This window comes from Acinonyx jubatus, chromosome C2 (assembly GCF_027475565.1).
Source record: "Acinonyx jubatus isolate Ajub_Pintada_27869175 chromosome C2, VMU_Ajub_asm_v1.0, whole genome shotgun sequence".
NCBI lineage: Eukaryota > Metazoa > Chordata > Mammalia > Carnivora > Felidae > Acinonyx > Acinonyx jubatus.
The window spans coordinates 92,575,107-92,588,509 of NC_069384.1; the positions used below are offsets into that span (position 1 = coordinate 92,575,107).

The 13,403-nt window shown below is 40.4% G+C and overlaps 1 protein-coding gene across 4 annotated transcripts in view; it reads right to left on the reverse strand.

The window, feature by feature from the left end:
• The window catches only part of FNDC3B (fibronectin type III domain containing 3B), a 356,845-nt gene that overhangs the window by 156,358 nt on the left and 187,084 nt on the right, over positions 1–13,403 (reverse strand). For all 4 annotated transcript variants that reach the window (XM_027061431.2, XM_027061428.2, XM_027061432.2 and 1 more), the window contains one exon: positions 11,048–11,124. In XM_027061431.2, coding sequence (XP_026917232.1) covers positions 11,048–11,124 — 77 coding nt within the window. The remainder of the gene's footprint in view (positions 1–11,047; positions 11,125–13,403) is intronic.

Here is a 13,403-nt window from a genome sequence, read left to right on the forward strand (position 1 = left end):
AAGGTGTTGTTCTATTTTACAGATGAAGTTAAGTTACTGGACTTAAAAACGGTGGCAGAATCGAACGTATTGCCCAAATCTCCTGACTTACTTTTTCCTGTCTTTTCAAATTTAAAGATTACAACTGTGGTTGAAAACACCAAACCCTACTTCTCATTTTCCCTTCTCCTATCTGTAATGGCTAACACTGATGAAATGTTATTTGCTCCTTCCAACATTCCATCATCATTGTACTTTAGACAATAAACCCTCCAGGTTTAGCACCAGATCCTTTGGACATACAGCACTCTTGGTTTTGTAGCCAAAAGGAAAAATGAATTACTGGTGATGTTTCTAGGTTTCTAAAAACCCTTTCAATAACGTCTTAAGATTGTTCTGCAGAATAGTTATAGATTGGTAATAAATATTCTCCCCTGAATCAAGAAAAGTTCCAATTATTTTTCTCAAACAGTTCTTGTCAATGGTAAGTAAACAACCAATTTCATCTGCTTTACCAGTAACCAAACCAAAGGTTTTAAGAAATAAGGGTGATTCATAAATAAACAAAAACTCTCCATTTTTACCTATACACTCAGTTGTATCTATAAATCTTACGTTTTCCATTGGTGCTTGCTTATTTATTTAGAGCACACTTGAGGCAGGGCAGGGACAGAGAGAGAGCAACAGAGAGAATCTCAAGCAGGCTCTGTGCTGTCAGTGCAGAGCCCCATGTGGGGCTCGATTCCATGAACCATGAGACCACAACCTGAGCCAAAATCAAGAGTCAGACACTTAACTGACTGAACCACGCAGGCGCCCCAAGGCTTAATTTTTAACCCACATGGCCAACTCCATGCAACAGCTAGGTATAGGCTAAGCCGGAAATGGTCAGATCCAGATACAAATCTGAGGTTGCTATATAGGGGATCACAAGCTGAAGGCATTATGTGGCATTTGTCCTTTTCTGGGCATGAATCTTGCACACAGGTCTGCTCCAGAGGTGATCAGCATAAGAAGATACTGGTATAAATAGTAACCGCCCTTCTGCCCGTTTTCAGTATGCCAACACCTTTATACACACAGGAACAGGCCAAGCTACTCACACTTACGTAAATCTTTAATCTCGCAAAAACGCCACTAAGGCACATACATATAAGTAAAACCAACTTTCAGTTCTTTACTAAACACACCTAACTCTATCTGGGTTAACTACCCAGTGATTTATAACTAAACCCCTGAGAGCTGGAGAGGATGATGGAAACAGGTATGTCGTCTGTAGCATCTCTTTAACCCATCACCTTCAGTAAAGCCTGTAATTGCTGTAGTTGAGGGGACACTGGTAGTAAATTAAGACCTTTCAGGTTTTATAAAAAGGATGCCCAACAAGCTGTGAGAAACATCTTAGGAGCTGCAGAACCAAGTCTAGCTCTATCTTACCACACTCACTGCCCCACCTGAGGATCCCACAGGGATAGAGAGGTCCTTGCTTAGAAAGAGCTAAGATCTCAAGATACTGCTCATGGCCAAGACGCCTCTTCTCCACGCAGAAATAAAGCCCTGGGCACTGATGCTAAAGGCAAAATGGCAAAGTGATCGGTTTGGTGTAACAGTTAAAGGTGACAGTAACAACTCCTGTGATCTGTATATCATTTAATAGCTTGTAAAGTCCTCGGCACAGAACTTAACTGTTCTGGCAACATCACGGTCCTAAATTCAAGGTGAAGTACCTCTAGGAGCAATTAAGTAACTTAACCTATGGGGGGGGGGGGGGGGTCAAGGTTCATACCCAAGTACTATAGAAATGCTGTGCCTTTTCTATCATATTTTGTTGTGTGTCACCAACCTAAATACGAAAAAGAAACCACATCTGAAGATCAAAAATCAACTCTAATCTTCCCCAATATCTGTAAGCACATAAGCACACTAGAGAAGTGAGAACAATTATATCACAGAATTTCAATCAGTAAAATGGACCAAATGAGTATTTCACACTAAATGGAAATGCTATTTTAAGGAACAGAATATTTGTCAGAAGACAAACAGTAAGTAGAGATCTGATGGTGTTATCTGTGCCAAGCCGAGATGATTTTAATATATTAATGAAGATATCACTACAGGAATCTGTAGGTACTCACTGTTTTTTTCACCCAGGCCATCTCCATGGATCTGCATGGAAGAGAAAGCCAATCACATCTCTCCACTCCCGTGTCTCAGACACACTCATGCCCATGGACACATAGGAGGATTATTCTAGAGTGTATCTTTGAATTTTGTGTATTACGTTTACAAATGCCTCACCAATCCACCATTGGGTTCTACAGCACGAGGATTAAGAATCTGGGATGATACTCGGATCATATTTATCACAGAGCAAAAGAACTATATTATTAATGTAAATCTAAGTTAATAAACCAGATGGATTTCAGAGTGTGCAGGAGTATAAAATCCACCTAACCTTAATAAGCTTCTGTACCCAACAAGTGGAGCAAAGGTGTTTTTCCAAAAACAGTTGTTACGTATGACAAATGTGGGCTACTAATTTAAAAAAAAAATTAATTGTGCAATGAAGTTAAATATAAAGTGCATAATTTAATCCTTATTAATGATTCAGAAGTCATTTCTACATGTGACACTGTTTCAATATTATTGTTATGAAAATCAGGGCATCTGCCTGGCTCAATCTGTAAGGTATGTGACTCTTAATCTCAGAGTTGTGAGTCTGAGCCCCATGTTGGGTATGGAGATTACGTAAAAATAAAATCTTTTGGGGCGCCTGGGTGGCTCAGTCGGTTAAGCATCTGATTCTTGATTTTGGCTCAGGTCATCTCACACTTTGTTGAGATTGAGCCCAGCCTGTGTCAGGGTGATGGCCTGGTGCCTGCGTGAGGATTCTCTCTCTCCCTCTCTGCCCCTCCCCCACTCATTTGCACAAGAACATGCACTCTCTCAAATAAACATTAACACTAAATACACTTAAAAAAAATAAATACAAATACTATCTTAAAAAGAGAAAGAAAAATCAACTATCATTTTTCTATAGAAGTAACACATAGTATTCTAGTCAGCATTTTAGTCAATAGAATGCTAAATACCAAAGGAGTAGGTCACACCATTTTGGTAATGATTGCTTATGGAAACTTAGCTACATTCTCACTTGGGTCTCCTTTTTAAGGAATAATATGAACAGTAGAGGTGAATCATCTAATTTAGATCAGAAAAGAACCTCAGAGATCCTCAAACATTTTCCTTGCCCCTCCCCCTCTACAAAATAAAAATGACGCCAGCCAGCCAAAGTTTGAAAAATGCCTCTTATGTGCTAGACCACCTTTCAAGGAACTAGAGACCCAGGGATGCAGAGGCCATGCGGGATCCCTGGACTTGCGAAACTTACATGCTAAAAGGGAAGAAGGTCAACAATCACCAAGTAAGAAAGCAAGTGGAAGGCCCAAATAAATAAAACTATTCCTAAAATCACACAGGGGGTTAGACGCAGAGCCCGCTCATGCTCATGTTTCCTCCTGTTAACCCTGTGCTCTGCAATGCCACAATGTCAGGATCTCAGAAACAAAGGACAGAAATCCAAAAGAAAAGGCAGAACAGGGAGACAAAGAGAAGGCTCAGAAAGAGGAAACTCGCACAATGCTTTGAGGGAGGGTACGTCTTTGGCACATTAATTTACCACTGCCAACCCTGTCAGTAATTGAGTCCTCAGACAAAATAAGCCATAAAATGAAAAACAAAGTGGCTGTAAATCTGTTGATAATGGAATTAAAACAGAACGGACATATAAGTCCTCTGCTCTTTTCCACAGAAGCTCCCAGTCGCCATGCACGCACTCTGTTCATAGTGGAACATTTTCCTAACTTCCGATTTTAAAGTCTTTTTTTTTTTTTTTTAACATTTATTTATTTTTGAGAAAGAGAGAGAGAGAGAGAGAGCAGGGGAGGGGCAGAGACGGAGACACAGAATCCAAAGCAGGCTCCAGGCTGTCAGCACAGAGTCTGACACGGGGCTCGAACTCACAAACCGTGAGATCATGACCTGAGCCAAAGTCGGATGCTTAACCCACTGAGCCACCCAGGCGCCCCTAAAGGATTTAAAGTTTTGAAAGAGCTTCCAATTCTCTTATGACTGGCCACCACATGGGTCTGATTCTCAGTCTATCAGGGCACAGGGCAATCCTCTATTCTTTCTGTTCATCATTTTCACAATGTTGAAGGTGGAACCCTGCATTGGTTTAGTCCCAGGTTATAACTACCAAAGGCAAGCAGTTGAGGCTAATGTTTATAGCTCTCAGCTAGCTTGGCTGAGCAAAATGAGAAAAAGCATTCCATGTCTTCCACCTACCAGACCCCATTATTTCTTCACAGGGGCTCTGATTTGTGGCCAACTCTTAAAACAATCCCCATTGGAGAATGACCAACCAAAATTTACATGTATTTTCAATAGATTTCTTGCCTCTCCCTGGTCAAGGGAAATGGAATATATACAATTTCAACAGGTATTGAACCCATTAACTAATCCCCAAAACAATGAAATGAGGGAAGGCATGTACTTGTGGTGTAACAACAAGAACATTTATTTTGACCACTATTAGAAGTTTTTAAGTCACATCAGTTAATCTGGAAAAGAGTGGTTTCCCAAATGACAGAACATTAACTTGGATGTTTCACATTTTCTTTTCATATGCTTAAATCTTTTGGTCTACATGAAGTCTTTCCCGTAACAGTTGAAAAATGTTTTATAAATTACTATGGAAGCATGGAAAATAAAACGCAAGGCATCTGCTTAAGAAATTTTTACATATTGGGAGGCCTAGGTGGCTCAGTCGGTTAAGCACTCAACTTTGGTTCAGGTCATGATCTCACGGCTCATCAGTTGGAGCCCCGCGTCAGACTCTGTGCAGACAATTTGGAGCCTGGAGCCTGCTTTGGATTTTGGGTCTCCCTCTCTCTCTGCCCCTCCCCCACTCACACTCTGGCTCTCTCTCTCTCTCTCTCTCTCTCTAAAAAATAAATAAATGTTAAAAATTTAAAAAAAAAAAAAGAAAGAAATTTTTACATATAAATTATTCGTAAGTTAATGATGAAGTTAAAAAATCTGAGAAAAACCACAGCCATGGCCAGTATACAATGCAAGGAAAAATTTGCTTCATACTGCGCAGTCTCAGTATGCATTTAGGAAGGCAAAGTCTGCCAAACTTTCACTGAAATTGTTCTAACAGTCTTCATCATAATATCATCTATCATTTACTGAATGCCCACTGTGGGCTACAGACCTCACGTTAACATTTCTCTGAATTCTTACCTCTACCCTATCAGGTAGGTATTCACATATGTGGCGAAAAAATTTGTCGAAGTTACACAGAAAGTAGCCGTGGTGAAATATGGTGGAATTTGAAAGCAGACCCCTTCAAGTATTGTTCGTATTCTTCCCAGCTGTAGTATTCACCTTAACACCCCCAGTTTCAGCCCTGATCACATTCATAATTGTTTTTATATAAATGAAAAAATGGTGATGAGTGTGATAAGACTAAATTCCCTCTTATCTAAGTCTACTTGCTTATAGTTGAAACAAAACTTAGCCTCTATTTTCTCTTAGGTTGAAAAGCTCAGGTTACTTTTTCCTCAGACGTCCCCTAGCCTCTCACCAAAAGGTAAAGCACAAAACACGCACACGCTCTAAGACATGAAAGCCTGCAATATCAGAGATTATTGGGTTGAGATGACAAGATTCCACTGCCCTCCTATCCCACCCTAAGTCTACACTATCTTTAGGTCCGTGGGTTCAGTCCTTCTCAACCCACAACAGCCTAGATTGTGCTGTTGACCGCACCCAGAGCTGCCTTCAACACAAAATGTTCGTCTTTCGATAAGATGATCTGTGCATTGCTGACATTTAATTTGTATTTTACCAATTTCATCAACTTATCCTTAAAGCACTTCCAGCTATCAAATTCTGTAAGGAAGGCTATAATCCAGGATTTCTCCACCGACTCAGATGAGAGTTACTGACGTAACATCTTTAATCACCGCCCCCTTCGATTTTCTTCCAATGACGGACTACCTCACAGGTGAGTAGCTGGTGTTTTAGCCCTGGAGATGCACGAGTAGGCGCACCACACGCCCGCACTCACGCTGGCAGAAAGCAACGTAACGTAAAGCAAATATATACACCAAGGCAGGATGATGCTGACTCTGAAATCACAACACAGAGGGAAATAGGTCGGTGAGCTCCAAAATGCTTAGGGTGCAATCCTCCTTCTACTCAGGGCCTCAGCTTCCTCCCGTGTCAAATTAAGACGGCGAAAGCTAGAGACGTAACGAAAGCATTTGGCAGGCTAGTTCCTACCATACACAGTAGTTACTAGCACCATTGCGACCCACACCAATGCAGGCTGGCCCATCTTCCCCAGCTGCCCCATTGTTTACCGATGAATAATTAGTATCAGTCACTACCTTCCCCCTCTCCCCTCTCTTTTATAAGAGCTTTGTTGAGATATTATATACCATGAAATCCATCTTTTTACAGTGTCTGATATAGACACTTTAACCAAACGACCACCGCCTCGGTTTAAGTTCCAGGACGGTTCCGTTACCCACCCCCCCCCAAAAAAGGAGCAGTCACTCCTCCCCGCCCCCGGCAAAAGCCCCTCTATTTTCAGCGTCCATGGGTTTGCCTGTTCCAGACATTATAAATAAATGGAATGATACCGTATATGGCTTTTGTGTCTGGCTTCTTTCACTCGGTGTAATATTTTCAACGTTCATCCACATTTTGGCATTTATCAGTGGCTTCTTTCGGCTGAATAATATTCCATTGTATGCATATACCCCATCAAGTTTACCCATTCATAAAGCTGATGGACATCTGGGCTGTTTCCCTTTAGGGGCTATTAGGAATTACCCTGCTATGAACATTCACCTCAGAGTTTCTGCGTTAACACGGGTCTTATTCCTCCTGGGCATATGCCTAGGAGTGGAATAGCTGAGTCATACGGTAACTCTATATTAAACTGTTTTAGGAAATGCCAAATTGTTTTCCAAAGCGGCTGTACCATTTTACATCACCACATGCAGTATATAACGGTTCCAATTGTTTCCCATCCTTGCCAACACTTGCTATTATCTATCTTTTTAACTACAGCCATCCTAGTACGAGTGGAGTATATTTCATTGTGGTTTTGACTTGCATTTCCCTGATGGTTAACAATTTTCAGCACCTTGGCAGCTCTTTCTGCTCATGGGTCCTGGCCCCATGCTTTAATAAAACCACATTTTTGCACCAGAAAAAAACAGACAAATAAAAAAACAATAACATTCAGCATCTTTTCACGTGCTAATTGGCAATGTATACAACTTCTTCGTAGAAATGTCTATTCTGATCCTTTGCCCATTTTTCAATTGGGTTGTTTTTTTATTCTTCAGTTGTATCTAGAATATATAAAGAATCTTACAAGTCCCTCCTGAAATATATGATTTGCATATATTTTCTCCCATTCTAAGTTCCTTTTTCATTTTGTGGATGGTGTCCTTTGGAACACAAAAAGTTGTAATTTGGATGAAATGCAATGTATCTCTTTGTTTTTTTGGTTTTTTGTTTTGTTTTGTTTCTTTTGCTGTTTGTGCCTTTACTGTCAAATCTAAGAATTGATTGCCTAACCCAAGGTTATGAAATGTTCCTCCTAGAGTTATTCAGTCTTAGCTCTTAACACTTAGGTCTATAACCCACTCTGAATTAATTTTTGTATATGCTATGAGGTAGAGGTCCAACTTCAGTCTTCTGCATTTGGATATCCAGTCCCAGCACCATGTGTTGAAGAGACTATTCTTTCCTCTTCTGCACTGTCTTGGCATTCCTCTCCCTCTTAAGTTCGCATACAGAGAATTTAATTCTTATAGATATACATCCCTTTGATCTTGCTAATTTTCCAACTGTCAGGTATTTTATTACTCTACTTGAACCTCTAAATCTTTGAAGCAAATCTATGCTACATTTACTTTACTTCAGCTTGGCCAGTCACTTACATTTAAAAACATTTATCAAGTACCTACTATCGGGTACCAGGCAGTATGCTAGATTCTCAAATATAATCCCAACGAGGCACTAAGAGTTCTTGAGGATGGCTATAAAATTATACTGTATTTCATGATGGAGAGGGCGGCAAAGCACCAAAGATGCTGAAAAACAGAACCGCCATTTCTGTGTTGGAGGTTCTTGAAAGGTCACACTGGGGAGGGCTATTTGAATGAGAAGGATGACTGAACTGTCAGACCAAGAAAGTCTCTAGAGTATTCTAAGAGAGAAATAATGGGTACAAAAGTATGTAGTTGAGAGAAGACCTGTGATGTATCCCAGGGACAGAAGTTTAAGGTGGTAGCAATGTAGGCCAACAGGAAAAGGTGGCCCTCAAAAGGAGAGCAAAGCTAACTATTCAAGATCCATCCTCTATACTAGAGAACCTGAACTCTGCTTCTATGTGATGTACACCCAACTCTAGATCTGAACGAGGGAGCCATATGTATTTGAGGAAAAGAACTGTGGGGATACAGTGCAGAGGTGATGCACATAGGGACAGACCAGTATTGGGCACTTCTCAAATATGTCCAGCCAGGAGAATGTGTGTGTGTGTGTGTGTGTGTGTGTGTGGGAGAGAGAGAGAGAGAGAGAGAGATTCTTTCCACAACTACATGACAAAATGTACTTTGCTCCTTAGATTTCTTGGTGATGACAAGTTTCTTAAGACATTTTACTCTTGGTTCCACCTTCCCCATTTCCTTGAAGGGTATGTGCTGTGCGCTTTAAAAAGATGTTGTACACACATTCTACCAATGTAGAATTTCATTGGTAGAAATGTCACTTTTCTTCCATATGAACAATTGGTTTTAGGGGCGCCTGGGTGGCTCAGTCGGTTAACAGACCGACTTCGGCTCAGGTCATGATCTCGCGGTCCGTGAGTTTGAGCCCTGCATCTGGCTCTGTGCTGACAGCTCAGAGCCTGGAGCCTGCTTCGGATTCTGTGTGTCTCCCCCTCTCTCTACCCAGCCCCCCCCCACCCCCCCGGCTCACACTCTGTGTCTCTCTGTCTTGCAATAATAAATGTTAAAGAAAAAAAAATTAAAAAAAAGAAAAGCAATTGGTTTTACTCAGACAGACTTCACTGCCAGGTATCAGTAGTATACTTAACGCTGGGACTCTCTTCTGATTCAGGAGCCCAGTCTAAATGAAATTGAACACATGCCTTACAGACTGCTTTTTTCTCTTTTCTCAACTGAGCATCCAAATGATTCCATTTCTACTATCCTTCCAATATCCTCTAGCATTTTCTGCCCTAATTCTCACTTGAGAAAGTATCGCACTACGTTTCTATCATCAGTTTTACGAAAGCGAGTTTATAGTTCTGCTATTAATCCCTCTAGCCGGATTCTCTATAGAAGTTTTCAGGGAATCAGAAATATACCACGGGCTAAAATTTTTGTTTTTCCTAGGACTCAAATAAACGTTTTGTAGTGAGTGCAATCACAGGAACACCACTAGCAAGGAAAAGCACACTGGAGCTTCTCTGCCCTAGAATGTCCCAACTTTTAACTGCTATTCCTTAAATGGACCTTTAGTGTGTGAAAGGAGGTGTTATTTCTGCTGTCACAATTGTGAGAACTGTACACGGTTCAATGGAATGAAACACTTCCTCAAAATAAATGAGGAGACATAATGGAATTCTACATTCCTGTTCTTTTCTGTTAATTGACTGGTGACGTGAACGTGATCCATCACTGCGTGTCCTGGCTGGAGGGGCCTGCTCTGCCCCCTTTCTCCTTCTACCGATTCTTATTTACAAAGACTTGTGTAAAACAAGTCATTTATTTGCAACAGTGGGGAAACTGGCCGACATTTTGACTATTCAAGAAAAAAAGAAAAAAAGATGTCAAATTGGCTCGTGTAAAAGTAGGGATGGAAAAAATGAAATTATAGTGGCTGCACTATGGCTCAGACAGTGAAGAAATGGCTAAGTTTTAACATCAGAGAAGGATAAATCTTTGATTCCTGCCTGCACTTTAGCAATTTTCCTATGTAACTGCCAATTTTTTTCACCCTAACAAAATCATTAAAAACTGAAAATTACAGATTTTAAGCCACTTTAAAAGCAGACAGAGGAAGAATAGAAAGGGACAAAATCCAGAATATAATCCAAAAAATGTTAATGCAATGATTCTCTTCCATGGGTAGTAAAATTATAAATATTTTCTTTTCTATTCTCTCCTGTCTTTTCTGGATTTTTTTTTTCCTAAGGAGCACAGAATGCTCTCATAAGCACACAAAGAAAGAACAAAATGGGCAGAGAGAAAAACAGTCAATTCGGCATCTGGAAAGGAAGCTGTACCGGGAGAGAAGGGACGTGCTCATCCTGCAGTGAGCACAGGACAAAATGAAAGTTTGTACAGACATCCACGTTCCAGGCACCCTGAGCGTCGTAAACTTTGTCTGGTTTCTCCTTTAGCATTTATCTTGACTTCTTCTCTAATCCTTCCCACGTACCTCCGAAACCGCTATCACTTTTTAAATTGCTATTGCTATTTTACTAAGAAAAATTATATCTCAGAGAAATGTAAGTACAACAGCAGCCAAGTTCTCCCCTCATCATACTCAACAATTCACCAAGCCCAGGTGAGGACACATTGCAGAGAAATGAGACTCCAATCATAGAGGGGCAGACCCTATTTGCTTTAACAATGTCTCCTTTGGTATTTTTGCTAATTAAACCTATCTACCAATTCTTTCTTTCCAGCAAATTGTGGTACAGATAGAAGGAAATCTCTCCGGCATAATCAGCTGTCAACGCACCTTGGCTGAGGACAGCCTAGGCGCCCTACGTGTTTCTCTCTCTCTGGCCCCCCGGCCAGTTAAGAGGCAAGATTTGGGAAGGACTATGTGGTGCTACAAAAATGATGGCAACTCTAGCATTACCCTAACGAAGTTAATTTTGAGGTAAGTTTTTAAGTTGTAGCATACATTCTCTTGAAACAACGATAGTGCCCATAATGAACGGAGAAGTCCATCCAATGGTTACCTGTGAGATGTAACCTGGAGGCACATGGATGGGGGGAATGGATCCATTAGGTGACATCATGGGAACTTCAGCAGGTCCTACAAGAGACAAGAGTAAGATATCAAGAGGTGAAGAAACACACATTATTCAAAATGATATTGGTGTTTTAAAAATATTATCAAAACTGAAGAGAATTAATTACTTGGACTATTTTTAAGGGAAAAAAATAGATCCTACTGTAAAAGCAGGCATTATCGGGAACACTCCTGTCAAATTTACCTGGATTATTTCAAAGTAAAGCATTCAGTTAACAAGACGTTATTTTCAAAATATTAAATTCAATAAACATTAACCACATGTCTACGGAAAACAAAGAGTAGCAGTTACTGAAGTCAGTTACCTAAGACATAGTTTGAGTTAATATTTAATTACAAAGAAACTGATCATCATAAGGTTAAAATCAACTTCTAACACCCTTCCAATGACCCTGTGATTAAATGATTTCCCTAGAAGTGCAAGAAGCTCACGGTCACTGGTTTTTAGTTTGGTAGCTGGCTGCCCTATTTAGCAACCCACTGCCCAAATGTCCGTCCGAAGCTGTGTTTCTAGTCTGAGATGCGACTTCCTGGCTCCAAGTGCCTTGTGTTGTTTATTTGCTTTCTCCTAAAGTGCGTTGTGCTGTGGGCAATTAAAATTGTTTGGCTGTAACAAAAACCAAGAGAAAGACAACACTTTTCTTGGCAAAAGAAGACAGATCCCACTACCCAGTGCTGCATTTACACTGGAAGCATAATGCACCTTTCACCTGCGAGTACAATCCAGTGTTGTAAATACTTTGCAGGGGAGGCCAGTGCAGGGTGTGTGGAGGGACAAGGATACTGGGTGCCTAATCAGCAGGTCTGCAAGTACAGGGTAAAAACTAGGAGCAAGGCAGAAAAGATGCTAATCTTCACGTAAAGCTCCATATGACTATAGCATTCACTCCAGCTCCATGGACAATATACCAAGCAACTAAACTATGTGATAAGTTCTGAACACATACAAAACCACAGCAGTAACGCACACGCTAACACACTGGCAAATCAATGAAAGCGAAAAGACAACGACGACATGAGAGTGGATAATTGCATGACCCCATTCCATGTTTAAGTGCGACTTAAACTAATCCAACCACCAGCCACTGAAGGCACTTTCCAAATCATCTTCTAAATCCATCGTTCTCTTCAGCCTCAGCATTTTGGCCCCAGCCATCAAGACATTTAGGCATTTACTAAATTTTTATTTGACTCACTTTAAAAAACACATCGGCAAGTACTTCAGCCATAGCCTGAGCACTGTCTGTGAAACCCAAGGGTTAATGCACTCAGCTTTATAAGCAGGTGTTAAAAGCATGGCCTCTGACTGGTTTCAGTCCCTAGCTCACTATTCACACTGGGTGTGTGACCTTAGACAATTCATTTAGACTTTCTGAGTCTCACTTCTCAACAGTTACAAACGAGAATAACAATTCCTACCTCACTAGGTTGGGTTTAAAGACTAAGTTCAATAATACGGGAAAAAGTACTGCATGGCACAATAACGGCTCATCAAAATCGTTACAATTTTTTTCTGTTTATTTGTAACTTTCTGCTGTGTCTTGTTTGTTACAATTACACTGAGTACAATTTTTTTTTTAAATAGTCCATGTTCCTGTAACACAAACTCAACAAGAATACATTTGATGTATTATTGACTTAAGAGGCAAACCTTGCTCATCAGATAAATATCAAATATTTCACAGTACAGACTGTGAACAGAAATGGTACCATCTCCATAAAATACTGCTTTTTAATCATTGAAATATACACCAGGCAAACAGTCTCTTAACCCCAGACATGACCCCTAAAACTGTTAAAGTCATTTGTATAAAATGCTTTAAAGCGTGTAGGACAACTAAGTGATTTACAGCCAGAAAATGTTTTCTTCCCCGCCTTGATTTCGAAAGTAGCCAAATGACTTTAACATGCTTGTTCCCCCTTCCTCTTGTCACTGTCCTCAAACCCTTTCAAAGGGCATTGCAAAATATATAGTGATGGCTCCCAAAACTCAGCTGTGCCTTGGAACCCCAAGGTTCCTCTCCTTTCTGAAATACACCGCCATACCCACAGGCATTTAGGAGCGTAAGAGCTAGCAAAATGAAATCCATTCACAATGGTGGTATGAGAAGTTAAAGTTTCTCCAAATACTGATCTCCTAATCAGTGAGTTTACTGCCTCTGCTGAACTGTTTGTGTTTGAGAACCCCCCTGATATTATTACTACCTTTCCCTAATGAAAACAAAGTGCTCTTACTAAACTTCTAGGACTACTAGGTTCCTTTTGATTTTTTAATCAATACC